General features: G+C 45.2%; 1 protein-coding gene across 3 annotated transcripts in view; it reads left to right on the top strand.

Moving 5' to 3' along the window:
* Window positions 1-3754: 3754 nt before the first annotated feature.
* The window catches only part of SEX4 (dual specificity protein phosphatase (DsPTP1) family protein), a 58622-nt gene continuing 43352 nt past the window's right edge, over window positions 3755-19024 (top strand). For 2 of the 3 annotated variants that reach the window (XM_087389403.1, XM_087389384.1), the window contains exons 1-10: window positions 3755-3980; window positions 4460-4520; window positions 4675-4710; window positions 7037-7075; window positions 7171-7242; window positions 7434-7512; window positions 7898-7974; window positions 8360-8436; window positions 8530-8610; window positions 9033-9165. In XM_087389403.1, coding sequence (XP_087245529.1) covers window positions 3943-3980; window positions 4460-4520; window positions 4675-4710; window positions 7037-7075; window positions 7171-7242; window positions 7434-7512; window positions 7898-7974; window positions 8360-8436; window positions 8530-8610; window positions 9033-9165 — 693 coding nt within the window. In that variant the 5' untranslated portion in view covers window positions 3755-3942. The remainder of the gene's footprint in view (window positions 3981-4459; window positions 4521-4674; window positions 4711-7036; window positions 7076-7170; window positions 7243-7433; window positions 7513-7897; window positions 7975-8359; window positions 8437-8529; window positions 8611-9032; window positions 9166-19024) is intronic. The other variant, XM_087389394.1, reaches the window with a different exon arrangement.

The raw sequence follows: 19024 nt of genomic DNA, 5'->3' as shown, positions 1-19024 counted from the left end.
GAGAAGGGTTGTTGAGCAGGGTAGAAGGGATAAATTTTTGGAATTTAAGGGTGTAGTTTGAGGGGGAACTATGTCTTCTTTTGGGTGGAGGAGGATTGCGTTTAGCGGTAGATGAAAGCAACAAAACGTTGAGGGCAAGGGATGGACTTGGGAGGTTGAGAAAAGAAGAGGGGAGGGAGAAGTCAACAGAGGGGGAAAGGGACTTTGCCATTTCAAGGAGTAGGATCCTGAAGTGGTAAAATGTGACAAGGGAGAAGATTACCTCTTTAGCTAATTGCAACATCTAGTTGTTCCATTTTATGTTTTAGTTGAAGTGTCATTAATTTAGCTGGTTGTCTGCTTGTTCATGTCGTAGCTTTCTTTTGTGAAGGAAAGGAAAAGTACACTCACTCGACTTGTGCGAGAATTCAATGATGAAGGTGTGGTTATGTATGTGTTGAATAATGTCTCCTTCCTCAAGGCAAAGGGAACTATTTGTGTCTTTGATTCCACCATCTTGGTGGATGTGCCTAATGGTTCTATCAAAGATGACCTTAAGCAAGAATTTGTGACTCAAGTAGCAAGGCTTGGCTACGGTACACAAGTGATTCCTCTGCAACCCAATTCTTTGCAACACTGTTCAATCCAAGTTTGCATCTAACTAATTTTTTTTGAAATTGCCGGTGTTTGGGATTTTGCACTTCACCAACATCAATGCCGAGTTGCTGGAGTATGTTTGCGAGTCATGTGGTGGAGGCCGAGTTAGTCAAGATCCTCTTCGACCTTATTGCTATACTTGCAGGAGCCCACAAGCTATTGCACAAGTTCCTTGCTTGACTGGAGACATTGTGCATCGAGGTGGTGAGTAAGTTCCAGTTCACCTTCGTGGCCCTTATGTTGACATTGTGCTTTCATTGGGCTATCCATTTGTTGAGCTATATGAGCAAGATCTAATGATGGCATGAGGAAAGCTTAGAAGTCCCAAGCGTAGTGGAAGTTTCACAGTAAACAGTTTTGGATTTGACATTGCATTTGAGCCAAATGCATGATGTAACTATTTTGTTTGCACCATATTCCAAAGATGTTGTACTATTGAAATCCAATTGTTTCACTATGCAATCACTCATCGTGTTTTAAGCAATATCATTGTTAGTTGAGATGAAGTTAGATATAGCAATGGATTTGCAACAACTGCTTGCATCAAAATATTTGGCAAACAATGTAGACTTCATCTTAAGCAACCCCTCCAACACAAATGCTCTAATTTGTGTATTGAATTTCTATCCTAGCCTAACATATCATCAATTAATATCAACCATATTTGAAAAAATTGGCTCAAGTATTGAGACAAGTAGTACAACATGGCATATGTTGGCAGGAATCCCGAAAGGTGCAACATTGACAATAGAGAATGTTGATAATGTGCTTAAATACTCTTCAACATCTCGTGCAATAGTAGTGGACATCCTCGAACATATTCCTGGAATTTTTGGAACAACGTTCACTTTGCCTTGATTTGATGGAATTAAACTTAAAAAAAAATAACAATAGGAAAATGCAAACACATTGTGATTCAAAGGCCTTACTATTGGATGAATCGAAATCACCATGCACAATAACACCATTGATTCATTTGAAAGGCAAAAGAAGGCGTAGGTGTTGCATTATTCTATCGTAAGGAACTTCATTTGCTAGCGCAAAATCATATCCAATAAAGACGGATGCGAATGCTTGCTAGCAATCCTTACAAATAAAAGTATGTATAGAATAGCAATAGTCAATGTGTACAATTCCCCCTCAACAAAATGCTTGACACTTATTTCTTGTCTAGAAAGTCTTCTACGCACAATACAACCAACCACAAAAACAATCATCATCGGAGACTTTAACATTAACTATAACACCTCCAACAACAAAGCAATAAAACTCTCAACATTCATGGCACAAAATAAAGTGCAACAATTAATCCAAGAACCAACATGTATACACGGCTCAACAATAGACCACATTTGGTCTAATACACCAAAACAACATAATATATTTGGGTCTAACTTCATTTATTGGTTTGATCACTCTCTAATTTACACAAACATTCAACTTTCTTAAAGGCAGGCCACTTGAATGTAATTCATCTTGTTGGTTTTTGCTAGAGTTTGCAAATCCGAAACAAACATGATACTTTGGATGAATATATTCTTCATAAGGTACACATACCACAACCTTTTACCTATGTTACAATGGAAATGGATATTGAGGAAAAACAATGTTTGAACATTTTCATGTCAATTATGATACACATTGAAAATTCTAATCAAAGGAAAGAGGTGAGCAAGTTTAAATACCAATTATGCCTACTAATAAACTCAATATGAGCTATGTGCAAGTTTACATTTGAGCTGGCCAAGCATTCTAGTTGTCTCAAACTGGTAGTGGGCTTTTACCTTTGGGTAAATTTCAATTGATAGGTGTTGGGTTTTAGGTCTATCGTGTGAGGCCATTACTGAGCTAAGGTAAAAATGACTAAGTGATGTCCGAGTTTAGACGAAGAGTCAAACATGTCAAATATGTCACAAGGCCAAGCAAATTCATGCAGTGGGAAATTGCCATTGAGAATGTCTTAGCGGCAACGTCTAGCAACAGGTAACATGGACATGGGGGGATCGCTTTCGCTCTAGCACCCTCATGTGCCCCCCCCCCCCTTGATGCTATGTGGACAGCACAATACCGCGATTTCATAATGCCCATTGCCAACATGCTTGCAAACGTGGTTGGCTAGACATTGGTTGATGGGTAGGACGTCTGAATGCAATGCGTGGTGGACGAAACCAAAAGGGGGCCGAGGGCACCTCTTTACTTGACCAACATCTCAAATTCTTGCATCTTAAGAAGCCACGTGGATTGTTTTAGATCGTTGGATCGCTCTATTAATAGGTTCATTGATTTTTTAGCACTCCCCAAGCCACGGCCCTTTTGTCGGCATGTGGCTTCTGTGTACTGGAATGATATCATTGTAGTTGGTGTTGTCGCATGCGATAAACATGCTTTTCCTTTGCTTTTGAAAATCACTCCTCTCTCACCATTGACAGTTGCACGTCCTCGCGGTTTTGGGGTCCGTCCTCTCTGATGGAATGGTCAAGATGCCTTAAGAGGGTAGAGGGCAGTATATAAAGTTCAAAAAGCTTGTTGGGTTCCACATGGATGAAATCAATTTTACGACTCGCTGATTTTATTATTCGATTTGTAGCTATGTCACAGAACTATGAATTCCTTCGGAGAGGGCAGTGAGAACTTATTTAATCTTTGGTGATTGCCTCTCTTTTTGTCTAGTCTCTCATCCTTGTGCACACATTCTAATGACCACTTTCGTCTAATATGAGTTTATCTTACTTTAGCAGTCCCTGCAAGATCTCTAATCCTTTTTGTCGTCGTTTGTTTTTGCTAGAGTTTGCAAATCCGAAACAAACACGATACGTTGCACGAATAGATTCTTCAAAAGATCGTCCAATAGATTCTTCAAAAGGTAAACATACCACAGCCTTTGACGTATGTTACAATTGGAAATTAGATGTGGAGGAAAAACAATGTTGGAACATTTTGATGTGAATTATGATACAAATTGAAAAAGAGGTGAGCAAGTTTAAATACCAAGGATGCCTAGTTGTCTCAAACCGGTGTCAAGAGTGGGTGGACGAAGTGGTTCGAGCCTTGGAGGATGCTACTTTTTGCCACTTTTAAAAGCTAATTCACAAGGAATATTCACATTTTGTACCAAAACGAACTGAAGCTTGCCACCTGCAACCTTTCTTCTTCCCAGCATTTTCTTTGCAAGCTTGGCTATGGCGAAATACCTTTCTACTTAACGCAGCAAAGCTATGTTTACCTTTTCCAATCCTTTGCACTAGCACCTTCTTCCCTTTCAGCCATCTTCGCATCGACACTCTCCGTCCATCCTTCGCTTCTCTGATGGCCTCAGGCATCCTTTTCACACAGTCTTCCCTCAGGTGCTTGCCCTTCCATACCCTTTTCGGACTGCGCATTTTCCGTTCCTTGACGCCACCATCCAGGCTTATGGATGGCCCGTTAGAAAAACTTTGATGCTGTGATCGATTTCCCAATAAGAGATTATGCTTGCAATCAAGATGAGGCGTCGCGAGATAGGCACGGTTTAACCTGATTGTATCGCATCTATTTGTAAAGGTTACCTCGATGAACACTGTAAACGGTGTTCGAGTGTCCAATCATCTTAGTGAGTTGCACATGAAAGTAGATCGCTACAGATGTTCGTCGCCAGTGTCGTGCGTCAATCGGCCTCCGTTTTCGGAGTCCTACTGATCTGTGTCCGAAAGTTCTGTCAAAACAACAATGGCATTTGCGAATAAAGGCGAAACCGGGTCTAAGAATCAGTCAGTCGTAAATCATCACATCCTAGGCAATAATTAAATATTTCCCAATTGATTTTTTTTTGATTTCATGTCTGCAGGTCTGCCACGTTCGACTCTCCTGTGCTGGTACAAGGGCGAAGAACGCGTTTTGTTGAACGGGTGCCCTTTCCAGTCGCTCTTAAATTGGACTCTTTGAATGCTAGAAATGCTTTAACTCTAGCAAGCAACCTTGAACGTTCTTGTCCCAAGCTCATAGAACAGTGAGCTAATGCTGTAACGTATTCTGTTGTTGGTTTCTTTTGTTAAACTTCAGGCATTCCTGAATACGAGGAGAAAACGATCCGCGCAGGTACTATCCAGAGACCTTCGGATAGCTGTTTTTCAAAATTAATTGTCCAAGATTTGTAGTGATTCTGATATCGTCTTTCATGTGCTGGGTTTCGAGTAGATTGCAATGATGTCTTGGTTATTTAAGAATGAAGTTATTATATAATAATATAAAGCATAAAGGATGTGTTTCATGATGTACGTATACGTATTAAGGTAAGAACAACTTAATGCTGAAACCAGAAATCGATAATTGTAGATCTCTCCTTGAAGGCATTGAGGCCCCCACTGTTGGAAAGGTCACGTCCCCATCTGTAAGCCCCTAAATGAGGAGTGCGTGGGGGAGGGAGACCTAGGGCAGGATGTGCCCAAGAGAGAAGAAAGAGAGGGGGCTGCCACATGGGCAGCACCTCACAGGATTGCGACCTGCAGATGGCGTCAGCATGGCAAGCCATATGGCGAGGGTAGTGGGCAGGTGAAGGGCCTGCAACAGACCCTGATGATGGCGCGGTACAGGTGGGTCAGGACAGCAGGAGGTACGGGGCAGTACGGCGCAGGACACGTGGCTGGGAAGAGCCTGGCAGAGGGCAGAACCAGCAGGCCTGGTGGAGCAGCAAATTGGGGCTGTCAGTGGGCAGTAGGTATGCCTTATAGAGGCTGGGCCCCTGCCTTGATTGGAGGGCCAAAGGCTCTAGAAGTGTGGGGCAAAAGGCCCCGGTTTTGGAGCCCTTAAAGGGCTGGTTGGGCTGAGCCAACCAGGTCGGTTGGGCCAGCCAACCTGGTCTGTCCAGTCGGCCAGATTGGGACAGACTGGTCGGTATTTTTTGCCATGCCTTGGGGCCTATAAATGCAGAGGCTCTTCCCTATTTCAGTCTCCAGCAAGTCAGCAGATAGAGGAGCAGCAGAAGCAGCAGAAGCCTGATCTTTGGGCCTACATACAGGAGGCAAAGCAGGGCCAGAGTTGCTGCAGACTGAGCTCACTTGGGGCTGAGCCTAGGCTGTCTACTAGGGCAGCAACGTGCTGAGATCTTTGGATGGAAAGTCTACTGACGCTCGAGGTGGAGCACGCGGGCTCAAGTCTAGAGATAGCCAGCTGATAGGAGAAGGACCTTGTGGTAAGATTAGAGGACCACACCATTGGTGGGACTTTGGATCTATCTCTCTTGTATTGTGTCCATAGTTTTGGACGGAAATATATATTTTGGTGGTTTCTCTATCTGGCCGGTTCATTGTCTATTGATGAGTCTGCACATCTATTGAATGCAACACCCATACCGCACACTCTGTGAGCTCCTGGGCATTACTATCAGTCTTTCCGCTGCGTGTACCCTCTGTTGGGTATTTTCTAACATGGTATCAGAGCCCAAGTAGGAGCCAGGGCATGGGCATCTCTGTCTTCCCAAGCTTCAAGCTCCTCTCTGTCTACTGCCATGACTATCTCCCCTTTCCTGTCCTCCGGCTTCGGCTTTGACTCCACTCCCGTGGTCAGCTTCCACAATTTCCGAGCCACTAAATGATTCCGGATCTTCACTTTCCAGATCGGGTAATTAGTCTCGTCCAGTTTCCCAGACTCCCCAAAGTTAGGGATAGTGAAAGAGAGAAAACTGGGGGAGGAGGAAGGGAAAGCAGGGGCTGAAGAGGCTGTAGAGGTCGACATCTCTGCTGTTTATACCACACAGCAAAGTCAACCAAACTTAATTTCAGTAGACCAGAATTCTGAACGCACTTGACTGAACCTGAGTCACCCTCCTTCTCGCAAGGGCACAATCCTCTAGTCGTGGAAGTAGATTCCCAAGTCAGCTGAAGGACGACCCTACCAGCTCAGAGAGTGCGTTGATTGGTGATGCAGAGTGAGTGCCAGTTTCTTTCAATTGTCTCTTTCTTTTGTGAGGTGGGTGGGCGGGGCCACGAAATGGACCTATGCTCATGCTTTATAACCCAAGAAAGTCCTGCATGTGTCCTTCAGTTGCATAGGGGCATTAAGTGCTGTCTAAGGGCCCCAGGCACTTCTAGCTTTGGTTCCAAAGATTGCAAATTCTGCCTTCTACCCTGTTTTGGAATAAGTTGTTCAACTCTTTGAGCTCTTCAACATTGTGCCCTCAAAAACCAAAAGCCCCAAATTCACTTTGTGACCCCTTTTTACAAAAAAGAGTAACTGAGAATAGAGATTCCGGAATATTTTGAAGCTCAGATTGCTGCTTATGCTTGGGTACTGTGAGAACATAACGTAGGTTTCTTAACCGAGGCTCCACTTTGGAATTTATTTTATTTCTCCTTCCATCTTCCCTTTCTCCTTTCCCTCTCCTTCCCCCTCATCTTTCTCATTGTTCTTTGGTTTGTGTTTTCAGATATTCAGAGATATTAATTTGTATTCTAGTTTTATAAAGGTACATATTCTTTCTCTGTTGTGGTCTTACTGAATAATTGAATTCAAGAGGAAAGCATGCATATGGAATTGTATTCCTCATATTTGTGCTTCCAGGTGATCATGTTTGCAAGCCAAAATATTGAAGGGTTGGACAAAAGGCAGACAGCAACTGAAATGGAGATGGCAGTAAGATTTAATTCATTGTTAACTTCAGAAGGGAAACCTTTGATTGGGAAGCGATTGATTGAAAACAGCTGCAAATGGCAATTTTAATGATTTCCACAAGATTTGTTTGGAACTAGAGCAGGATTTTCTGAAATATAGTCTGTCTGTAATGATATAATTCAGTGGTTGGATTTTTACTCTGTTTATCACAGGCAGAACATGGTGATTTGGAGTTAAGTGAAAAGAAGTCTGACACTTACAGCTCAAACATGACAAATGCTATGGGTGCAGGTTTGTTTTCATCTTTTCCTGTATGCAAGTAAATTCTTGGATGTATGTATTGCAAAATATAAGGAAGGGGCTGTGGAGCAAGACGTTGATTGCATTACCTCCCTGGCCAAGGTAAAATCTGTGTCAGTTTTTTCTCTTGTGAAAGAGGCAATCTGCTCTCTAGCGTGACATCACCTAAGAAGGCTCGAATCATTTGTATGACTCAGATCATTTTTACGTAGGTGATGCCTTCTAGTATTTTAGAGACTGATAACAAAGCTCGAAGAAAGATAATGTGCTACAAAAGCAGTAAAGCTGACTTAAATATGCCACTTGTGCTTATTAGCCAGTGTGGGAATGATGGGTTTTGTATAATTAATGTAAGGTATTTATGATGTTATTGCAGTTCTGACCTACAGGCATGAGCTTGGAATGAATTATAACTTTGTTCTACCTGACCTCATTGTGGGGTCTTGTCTCCAAGTACGTTTTTTCTGAACGAAGTCAAATTTGATATTTGGACTGCTCGCTCAGATATGCTTTAAATTCTTTATTATAGATGCAGCTGATTCAATTATGATAATCAGTGTGGTCAGATGGAGTTTGATTGAGTAACACTTGTACTCTTGAAACTTTAGGCTCCTTCAGATGTTGACCCTTTAAAGAGTATTGAGTAGATGGAGTAGATTTTGACCGCTCAAAGAGTATTGAGTAGTCACTTGTAATCTTGAAACTGATATGTGCAGCTGTTTGAATTGTGATAATCAGTAAGATGGAGTTTGATTGAAATGTAACACTTTTACGTGTGCTTGCTTGAAATTATGGACATGATTGATGGTTGTAACCCCCTTTAATCTTGAAACTTCAGGCTCCTCCAGATGTTGACCGTTTAAAGAGTATTGGAGTAAGAACAGTTTTCTGTCTACAGCAAGACCCTGATCTTGAGTATCCTTTTGTGACGTACTTGTGGGTCAGCTTAGAGCAAGAACTGTTTTTTCAATGCTTGTTTCTCTTTGATTACAATTTATCATTTTTTAGATATTTTGGGGTGGATATCTGTGCAATCCAGGAGCGGGCAAAAGAGCTTGGAGGAATTGAACACATTCGTGCCCAGATACGGTGTAGCTATCATTGTTCAACAATCCTTAGGATTGCTTTACTCTTAGTAATTCCTTTCTAAGATTGTGACAAGTTAGAGCTAATTTAACCCTTAAGTCTGTACAGTTTTTCGTATGAACTTGTCCTGTGCAATTATGGAGTAGCTTGTACAGTCCTGTACTAATGCATTGGCCAAGTCAGAACGTATTTTGTGAAGCACTACAGTTTATTTATAGAAATTTTAAGTATCTCATATCTGTCCTCTGAGCTAGCTACTGTTTGTGTGGATATTTCATGAAATGTCACATGGTTGAAGCGTCTGTTGCTACAAGCCTATAAAGGCCAAACTGGATAGATTGATATGCCATTCTTCAGGCAGTTTTGGTCAAGGAAGAAACTGCTGTGGATTGTCATTTTATGTTATCTCAAATATTTTGTTGCAGAGATTTTGACCCTTTTGACCTACGGGTGCGGCTTCCGGTGGTCATTGCTAAACTCTATAAAGCAATCGAGAAGAACAAGGGGATAACATACATTCATTGCACAGCTGGACTTGGCAGAGCTCCTGCTGTTGCAGTCAGTTTACTTCTTCCACATTCTACATTTGCTTGTTTGTCTTTGCTGTATTATTTATGTGATGGCTTTCCTCTGCAGTTCTGAAATGAATTCATGATCATGCCTTCAAAGAGGTGAATTGGATGATACAAGCATGCTGATTGATAGGATATTGTCATCAAGCTATATGATCATGTGATAATTGTTAGAATTCTGGGCATCTCCTGTCCGTACTATAGGGAGTGAGGGCTGATTTGTGGGTGTGCTCACGCAAGGATAGTTGTAGATTTTCCCTAGAAAATGTGACAGTAGTTGGGGGGTTGTGCCAGGGCATTTAGCCAGGATATGTAGGCTGGGTTAAGGGCTGCAAACAAGGCCTTGTGAGGGGCTGGTTAGGGCCTGGCATAGGGCTGTTTAGGGCTTGCTATTGCCAGCTGGTTGGGGCCAGTCAGGACAGCCAACCACCCAAGTAAAGGGTCAGGTTAGCTGACCAGCCAACCCTTGGCCAGTCAGCAGCCTCCCCCCTCCTATAAATAGGCCATATTTGCCCTTCTATTGAATGAATCAGAGGCGCAGTTTTCTACCTCTGGTCCAAGTCTTCCAGAGTGCAGTTCAGCCTTGGGATTGTATCTTCCAGTTGTGGTTTTCTCAGCAGTAAAGAGCAGAGTTGTTTCTTGCAGTCCTTTGCAGTTTATTGTGCAGTACATTCTCTCTCTAATCACAGGTTCTGTCTCTAGTCGCATTCCTGCATCTCTCTTCCACACACAGATGTCTGCTGTATACTAATACTCCCTTGCTCCTAGTGATAAGGAGTTGTTTTAATTGAAAAGGCACTGAAGGGAAGCTTGGGTGGCTACCAGCAAGCGATGACAATGTCTTTGAGTCAACGCACAATGATTTTTGTTCATTTTTTGATACTATTTAATGCTGGTAAGATGGTGCATGATGCTGTAGAATATGAGTGGCAGTGTGAAATCACTTTTGTGCAAAGCCATCATATATGCGGATGACATGATGCTTGCCATTCTTACGAGATAAAATTGGAATCAGAAATTCCTGATTCTGATATCAATTTCACCTTTCTGGATTTCAGGCCTATATTCGTGTAAGAGACTGAAATTATTACTTCAATGTATCAACAACTTCATCCTGAAAGTTACGGTGAAACATCCCCAGACCAAGTATAGTAAACATCAGACCCTGGTATGATACGACTTCAAGCCATAGCCCATACAAACATGGGACGCACCCGCACACAACCCAGAAGGGTTGGAGCTAGCAGCTCACCTCCCAGCTGTAGGCTCAGTACGTCGAGCCACCCCCGAGCTTTAGGTCTAGAACACCGCAGAGAGCCAGCCAGCCTCGAAGTCCAGACAGGCATCCATACCACATGCCCTTTCCTCTAGCTGCTACTCCTAGGCCAGCAGGTCTACATCCTAAGGGCCACACTCCTCGGACCCATGATAATGAGCCCCTGACCTAGGCCCCTGATAATGAGCCCCTGGCCTAGGTCCCGGCTATCTTTAGCATGCAATGCCCTAAAGTGAATTGACTTTATTTGGGGCCACACTTTACCAAGTTTAGCTCAGCCATGCCACGCCTTTAGCAGGCCAGCTCAATCTACGGGATCTAACCTCATCCATGCCAGCTTTGTATTCCTAACCTCGGGTTAGACCATGCCTTAACCTTAGATCTAATCGGAGATCACAGGTTAGTCTGGCCTTGGCTTTGGTTAAGCCTAGGCCCTCGTTAGTCCAGTCATAAATGTAACATTTTTCCACCCTTAAAATAGATTTATGCATGCATAAATTAAGGAGGATAAGGCGAATCAATGATTCTCAGCTATACTTCTCAGTCCAACGTCCAATTCTAAATGGTAGTATCTGTGAAGTATCTCCTGTAGAATCTTTTGAATGCACTAGAAATTGATTCTAGCTGACTTAGTCAATTCTCGTTCGATGGTTGAGTAAGTTACATTTGACATCCAGTTGAATGTTCAAATTCAGATACTTCCCAGAATCAAGTTCAGTGCTGTAATCATTCAATAACTCCTCTCTCAGAATTGGATCGTGTATATTGTGTGTTGGGTAGTATATGTATGTCATCCCTCAGAATCCACTTGAATACTGGCAGGTACTAGAGAAGAATTAGTGCACTTGGTAGATATTTACAGCACAAATATAAATTTCTTAGCTGACTGACTGCAACGGGCGACCCATATATTCCAGGCAGTGATACTGGACACAGTCTCCCAGAGGCTGTCCTCTGGCAAAGGTTGCGGACGAGTGCGGGACGGTGGCATGGCCTCAAGAAATGTATCCTGTATGCCGGTGAGACTGGATCAATAGAGAAAGCATGGTGATCCTCTGTGAGCCACGCCACCATCCCCCACTACCCATCCTCTGCGTCCTGTCGGAAAGCCGTTGACCAGATGCTCTTTGCCGTCAAATAGCTCCACAAGCAGTGTGGGATTGTCTCCAACATTCCCTCCATACAACGAGTACATCTGCCATCCACCTGCAGTTGCTCCAGCCAGCGACTGATAGGCAGACCCCCATGAGCCACCATCCAGAAGAAGTACGATATCTTCTGTGGTCTCTATAAAGAAAGTTCTTGGAGACAAATAAAACAACACTAAAGACAAATGATAGCTGAAGAAGAAATATATATCACCAAAGGAACTCAATACAAGAGAAGGTATCAGAGAGAAGCTTTGGAGGGAGCAAACATCAGTCCTCCAGGGCAGCCAACTGTAGTGGACTTCTGCACTAGCTCCACAAGTTGGAACTGCACCAGATCTGGGACAGCAAACTGTTGCAAGGTTTGCTGCAGATCTGGAGCAAAAAAGAACAGTAGATGGAGAAGAAGTTGTGGCTGATTTGGAGCAGAAGTTGGGGCAGATCTGGAGCAGAAGTAGGAGCAGAAGTTGGGGCAGATCTGGAGGAGAAGATGGAGCAGCCAGGAGGTAGGAAGGAGAGGCAGAGAGAAGGCAGCCAGGAGGCAGGAAGGAGAGGTAGAGAGGAGGCAGCCAGGAGGCAGGAAGGAGGCAGGGGCTCAGGGTGTGCAGGGACCTCAGGAGCTGAAGTGGTGAGTGAGCACCTAGGCCCCCCCCCCTTTAAGTAGGGAAGGGCCAGTCGGTCAACCAGCTGGTCGGCCAACCAGCTGGTCGGTCAGATTTTGGCCGACCTGGCCAGTCTGGTCGGCCAGATTTTGGCCGACCTGGTCAGTCTGGTCGGCCAGTTTTTGGTTGGCCAGAATTTGGCCAGTTTTGGCCTCCGATTCTGGGCTCTTTTGGTGCCTGTTTTGACGAGGTTTTAACAGAGTATTTTGGCTTTGAATTTCGTCCTGACAGAGATTCACCTGTGGCCTTTTACCTGTATTTTATCTGACGTTTGTGCCAGTTTGGCCTTTGATTATCCTGTCCTCTAGAGTTGGAGATTGCCTGGCTTAACACCCCCTCTCAATGTCCAATGTAGAAGGGAGAAGCAACGAGTTGTTCCAGGGGTGAAATAGTTCCAGGGGTGATCTATCTTCTTCATCAGCCTTTAAATTTAAAAAAAAAAAAAACTACAAGAGGGTTTTCATTTAGATGGAGATGCCTACAAAGTAGGTTTTCATCTTCACTAAATGCCCAGTAGTGATGGTACAATCAGAAAGTACAAAAAAAGAGGTACTTTAAGGAGTGCCCTCGCAGGGGATTTGTTCACTTCCTTAAGCACAAGTACACAAATACTACTAAGGAGAAGGAGGCGGTACACCAATCCCAAGCCATGGGCTGAGATGCTCAAGAGTAGGTCGGTTAACCGGCTTGGTAAGAATGTCAGCATGATTATCGGCAGCTGGAACATATACCAATCGAATAATACCCAATTCCACTTGCTTGCGAGTAAAATGAAAGTGTACGCCACTATGTTTGGTGCGGTTTGAAAAAATGGGATTGCCGGCGAGAGCGATGGCACTTTTGTTGTCGACGTAGAGGATCGTTGGTTCAGTACAAGGAAAGTGTAGCTCTGCCAAGAACTGTCGGAGATATATGGCCTCTGTGGTACAATCATACAAGGCCTAGTATTCAGCCTCAGTAGAAGATCCAGCAACAGTTTCTTGTTTACGGCTGGACCAAGAAACAGGTGCCGAGCCAAATGAGAAAATGTAGCCGCCATGAGAACGGCGATTATCCGGGTCGCCAGCCCAGTCGGGATCAGTGTATCCCTGTAGTGTTAGTCCTGGTCTGAAATGTAAACCATAAGAGTAAGTACCATGTATGAACTGCAAGATACGAATACATGCATGCCAATGAGTGTGCTTGGGTTCATTAAAGTACTGACTGAGAATGGAAACTGAGTAAGAAAGATCCGGACGAGTTTGAATGAGCCAGAGCAGCTTGCCAACAACTTGACGATAGAGATGTTCATCAAAGGGAGGAGACTTCAAGTCTTTTGAGAGCTTGACTGTGGGATCCAAGGGAGTGGTAGCTAGCTTAGGCTCGTGGGGAATGATCTGATCAAGGAGTTGAAGAGCATATTCCTGTTGAGAAACAAAGATACCACCAGAATGCTGAACAACTTCCATGCCTAAGAAATAGGAGAGAGGCGGCACCACCGGAGGAACAAAAGGATTCGGATAAACATGAGAGGCGGGATACGACATGAGAGGGGAAAAAGTGGAGAGATAGAGGGAAATAAACTATAGGAGCCCAGTGGCATGGGAGAAGATGGAGGATGAGAAGCCAGTGTAGGAAAGATGGCAGGGGAAGATATGAGAGGGATGGGAGGGAAGGAAGAATGAGAACCGAAAGCAAACTCATTGTCTGACGCATTTCTCCTTTCTCGTCTACGAGTGTTCACATGCATGTATGGATCTGTGTCCTCGTGATTACTCGTTCCTATGCCTTGCATAACAGATGGAGTTGCACCAAGGGAATAGGGCAACATACCTTGCACTGATTCTTGTGGGATAGGCATTGTCGAATAACCCATTGTTCTCATGCCGGCCTATCCTCTTTCGTCAGGGTATACTTGTTCTTCGTCGGCACCGAACTTGCTCTGCTTCTTCTGAGTTGAATAGAGGTCCTTGTTGACGTATCGGAGAAAAACGTGGAGAAGAAGAAGCACGAGGTGTGCTTTTTGCTTCAAGTTCCTTCCATTTCTGAAATTCAGCAAATTCTTTAAAGAGTTTGGAGAGGTGTTCATCACCTCCGATCCTTGCAGACTCTCTCTCGACATATGACGAGGGTGGTGGTTGAATAGAGGTCGATTCAGGCTGAGATCGCTTCGGGGAAGAAGGAGAAGACATCTTCAGTTGATGATCTATCTTCCAAGCTTTCCAGGTCAAGGCTCAGGTGTCGATAGGCACACCTTGCTCTGATACCATATAAATAGAGTTCTTGGAGACAAATAAAACAACACTGAAGACTAATGATAACTGAAGAAGAAATATATATCACCAAAGGAACTCAATACAAGAGAAGGTATCAGAGAGAAGCTTTGGAGGGAGCAAACATCAGTCCTCCAGGGCAGCCAACTGTAGTGGACTTCTGCACTAGCTTCACAAGTTGGAACTGCACCAGATCTGGGACAGCAAACTGTTGCAAGGTTTGCTGCAGATCTGGAGCAAAAAAGAACAGTAGATGGAGAAGAAGTTGTGGCTGATTTGGAGCAGAAGTTGGGGCAGATCTGGAGCAGAAGTAGGAGCAGAAGTTGGGGCAGATCTAGAGCAGAAGTTGGGGCAGATCTGGAGGAGAAGATGGAGCAGCCAGGAGGCAGGAAGGAGAGGCAGAGAGAAGGCAGCCAGGAGGCAGGAAGGAGAGGCAGAGAGGAGGCGGCCAGGAGGTAGGAAGGAGGCAGGAGCTCGGGGTGTGTAGGGACCTCAGGAGCAGAAGTGGTGAGTGAGCACCTAGGCCCCCCCCCTTGAAGTAGGGAAGGACCAGTCGGTCAACCAGCTGGTCGGCCCACTGGCCGACCTGGCCAGTCTGGTCGGCCAGATTTTGGCCGACCCGGTCAGTCTGGTCGGCCAGAATTTGGCCAGTTTTGGCCTCCGGTTTTGGGCTCTTCTGGTGCCTGTTTTGACGAGGTTTTAATAGAGTATTTTGGCTTTGAATTTCGTTTTGACAGAGATTCACCTATGGCCTTGGACCTGTATTTTATCTGACCTTTGTGCCAGTTTGGCCTTTGATTATCCTGTCCTCTAGAGTTGGAGATTGCCTGGCTTAACAGTCTTAGGCTGGACCAAAGTCTTGGCCAGCAGCGGGTTACCACCTCCTTGGGAACCTCTTGCTCTAGCAAGTGTCTCTCCCTCGAGGGCTACTGCTTCCAACTGAATGCGTCTACCGATGCGTGTCGTGTACGAAAAGAAAGGCACCTTCTCTATCCTATCTGAGTGACCTTGCTGCACTTGCCAGAACCACTCCCATGGGTCCCACTGTATATCTCTAAGAGGCCTGCCCTCCCACAACTAGAGACGCCAAACCGCTACCTCTGGGATGGATAGGACCTTGGTTGGGTCAATATGCCACACTCAGCCGAGACGACCAATAACCGTGATCCTTTGCCAATCTAGATTCTCCAAGGCTGTCCAGCCCTCCGACTCCCTCTCTAGCTCGCTCTGTGGGAGCCCACCTAGTCCCACCTTGTAAAACCTGTGTCGAATGAATCTTAGATGCTCTCAAAAGAAATGGACCTTGAGAGGCACCCCCGTCTGCGAGAACCGGCCGTCCTAGCAGTGGGGGGTTCAAGGGCTGTGCAACCCCTCCCACCACGACTCAGGGATCTTTGAATCTTTGAATCAATCTTTGCCATCCGTATGCATGCTCCTCGCATATGGGAAAGTACCCTCGCTTTGGCATCTGTATCCCCAGGGAGCTGCCTCCAAGACCCAAAGGATCTCGTTGGCCCAATGTCCCACTTGCCCAGCCAATGTGTGTCCTGTGTCCTAACATCCATCCGTGTGCATCCTTGACCTCAAGGTGCCAAAGAATTGGCTCTCTCTTGAACTCTTCCTTGCATGAAGGGTTGGCCTAGATGAGTCCCGTGCCAAAGAATTGGCCGTCTCTCGAACTCTTCCTTGCATGAAGGGCTGGCCCGGATGAGTCCCCCTGAGATCGTGCGCCACACTCTAATTAGGCTTTTCATGAATGAGGATCCTCTCCCTACGAGCAGTGCCTCCAAGAAAATCCACCTGTAAGAAGACTGCTTCCATTGCCCACCTGTCCGAGGGGTGTTCTTGAGAAGTCCCCTCTGTAGGAGGAGCTTCGAGGGCTTGGCTATGCATCTTTGGTTTTATGATACCCAACCCGCCCCGTGACTGTGGAAGGATCACTGTCTGCCAGGCCACTCTAGCCCTGGTGCTTTGCTTGCCATCTGAACCCGCCAAGAGAGGGCTGCCCCCTAGTCCCGGATCGCTTGGACCTCCTCCATGCTTGTGAAGAAACCTACGGATTTGGTCTAGTTGGTCCGTGCTCCTAAGGCTCATAGTAAATGGCCAGAGCCCCCCCCGACCGTCTCGAGGCTCTCAACTAATTCCTCCACAAACAGAGTTGTGTCATCTACAAACTCGCGTTTAGTAGCTCGTCCTCCTGTCGAATCGGGAGTCACATGCCTGAAAGACCAGCAGCTTGAGAGCGTAGAAAATAACCCATGGCTTCCGCCACAAACAGGAAAAGGAAAGGGGCGAGAGGGCAGTCTTGTCGAACCGAGCGGGATAAAGGAATTGCCTCTCCTGTGTGGCCTCGGATTGTCAATTGATTGGAACTCCCTTCATAGAGGGCTGTAACCCCTCAGATCCATCTCTCTAAAAAGCTCAGCGTCCTCATCGTTCCCTCTAGAAATGGCCACTCCACCTTGTCATATGCCTTCTCAAAATCCAAGAGAAGGATAGTGAGAGGCTGATCCTCCTCTCAGGCCCAATCCATTGCCTCCTAGAAAGTAAAAATGTTGTCCAGGATATTGTGCTACTAAACAAAACTAGTATGTGTGTCGTGGATGATAACTAGAAGATGGGACCTTAATCTCAGACTCAAGACCTTGGCTAAGATCTTGTAAGCGGTGTCTAGAAGGATAATCGGCCTCCATTGGTGAATGTCCGCCTGCTCCCCCCTTTTGGGAGTAACATGGACTGCGGGAGAGAGCTTGTGTCAAAAATCTCCTGGTAAGCTCATCGGAGCGGGGTGTGGATATGCTCCTAGAAGAAACAAAAGAAAGTTAGAGTCAGACTGTCCTCCTCGGGGCACTTTTGCAGCGGAAGGGCCTTGAGGGCTTCCCAAAGCTGCTCCTCTGTTAGGGGGCGTCTAGGCTTCTGCTCAGGCATGGGGGGACCACCATTGGAAGCTGCTCCCACACGGCCCCTCTGGTCACAAGAGAAGCTGGGGTTTCCTCCTTTGTTTGAAACAACTTTTTGTAGAAGTCCGTGGTCATCTCTAAAATCTCTTGAGGGTCCGTATGTATCTATCCCTGTCCATTAATCAGACGTTGCAGTTGTGCAGGGCGTGGCCCGGTGACTTGGAAGAAGTGTTGAGTCATCCTGTCCCCCTACTGTACCCATATGGCTCGGGAGGAGTGGTACGAGGACTCGGCCCTCCGCACCTCCAGATCCTGCAATGTTAGCCTCGCACTCTAATATCTCTCACGGAGCCATTGCGAACTAGGTTCCTGCTCCTTGAGGAGAGATTTGGCCTCCATAAGGTCGACTTTTACTAGAGTTGCCTCTAAGCCATTAGAAGGGATCCTTTACCTAGGAGTCCGCTTCTTTCCCTGCTTCAATAATGGGAAACTTTGCCCATGATGTATCACCAGATAGGGTTACTTGATCCCATGTGTAGCAAGAATTCCTAGGATCCCTCCTGTTAAATCCAAGCAGAGGATACATGAATTCATGGTCAATGGTACTCAGTGTTCATGTCCTTTGCTTCAACCGACTGAAAGATATCCCATGGGTTTCATGAACGACGGTTAACCAACTGCACATTGTTCAGATCATCATTAGAAAAGTGATGCAACCAACCATTCTCATGGTTGATTAGTCAAATCATGGCTAATCTATTACTTTCTTAGCCTCAATTCGTTTGTCCCATACCATGAGAATCCACCTTATAGGTGAATTGCCAAGAAAAGAATCACCAAGGAATAATCAATAGTTGAATAATGATACTTGAATATAAAACTTGACCATTCAAAATAAAGAATCATAAATTCAGTTTAGAGCATAAGTTACCTTACGATATTGCGATAAATTCATTCTATCTTAAGTGGTGTGTTGCCGTATTAGCTAGATTATCTAAGCATTTTTTTTGCTTAGATGCTCGTCTGGGAGAGACTAAAATGAAATCGTATAGTCTTCACATGCAGTTGTAGCTTGAATGAAGAGAATGTGGACTACTTTTTGATTAGCCTGCTAGCCTTTGTCATGGGTGAGTCTTCCTTCACCTCTAGAGTGCCGATAGAAACTCAGTACAAAGGCAAATAGAGGGGCTGTTGGGTCGGTTGTTTTGGGGGCCTATATAAGGAGAGCCATAAGGGCTTATAACTCATGTAGTGTGGCAGCTTTCAGGGAGCAAACTGGAGCATAACGCAGCGAGCCAGAAGGGCTTCCACAAGATCGAGGAAGGTGGCAAGGACATGCAAACAAAGAGCTCTGGGAAGGGTTGCACCCTTGGCTGTCGTCCAGGACAGCAAGATACAGGGATCAAGGTACATGCATCAGGAGAAGCTTGGAACTCACCTTTGCTGCACATCAAGGCAGCAAGGAGGTCAAGTCTTCTAGGCATTCACTGCCTCATAGGTAGCTGTCTGGAAGGATAGCTTGGAGGTGTGTTTGTTGGCACAAGTGACTAAAGTTTGTAGAATCTCATCGGAGAGCATGCGGGCTGAGGGATCTAGAAGTGCCACGA

The sequence above is a fragment of the Dipteris shenzhenensis genome, chromosome 2, assembly GCF_047967505.1.
Source record: "Dipteris shenzhenensis isolate YYH24624 ecotype China chromosome 2, Dip_SZ_1.0, whole genome shotgun sequence".
Classification (NCBI taxonomy): Eukaryota; Viridiplantae; Streptophyta; class Polypodiopsida; order Gleicheniales; family Dipteridaceae; genus Dipteris; species Dipteris shenzhenensis.
Note: the sequence above shows the minus strand (reverse complement) of the source record. Positions and strands in the feature narration are given on the sequence as shown.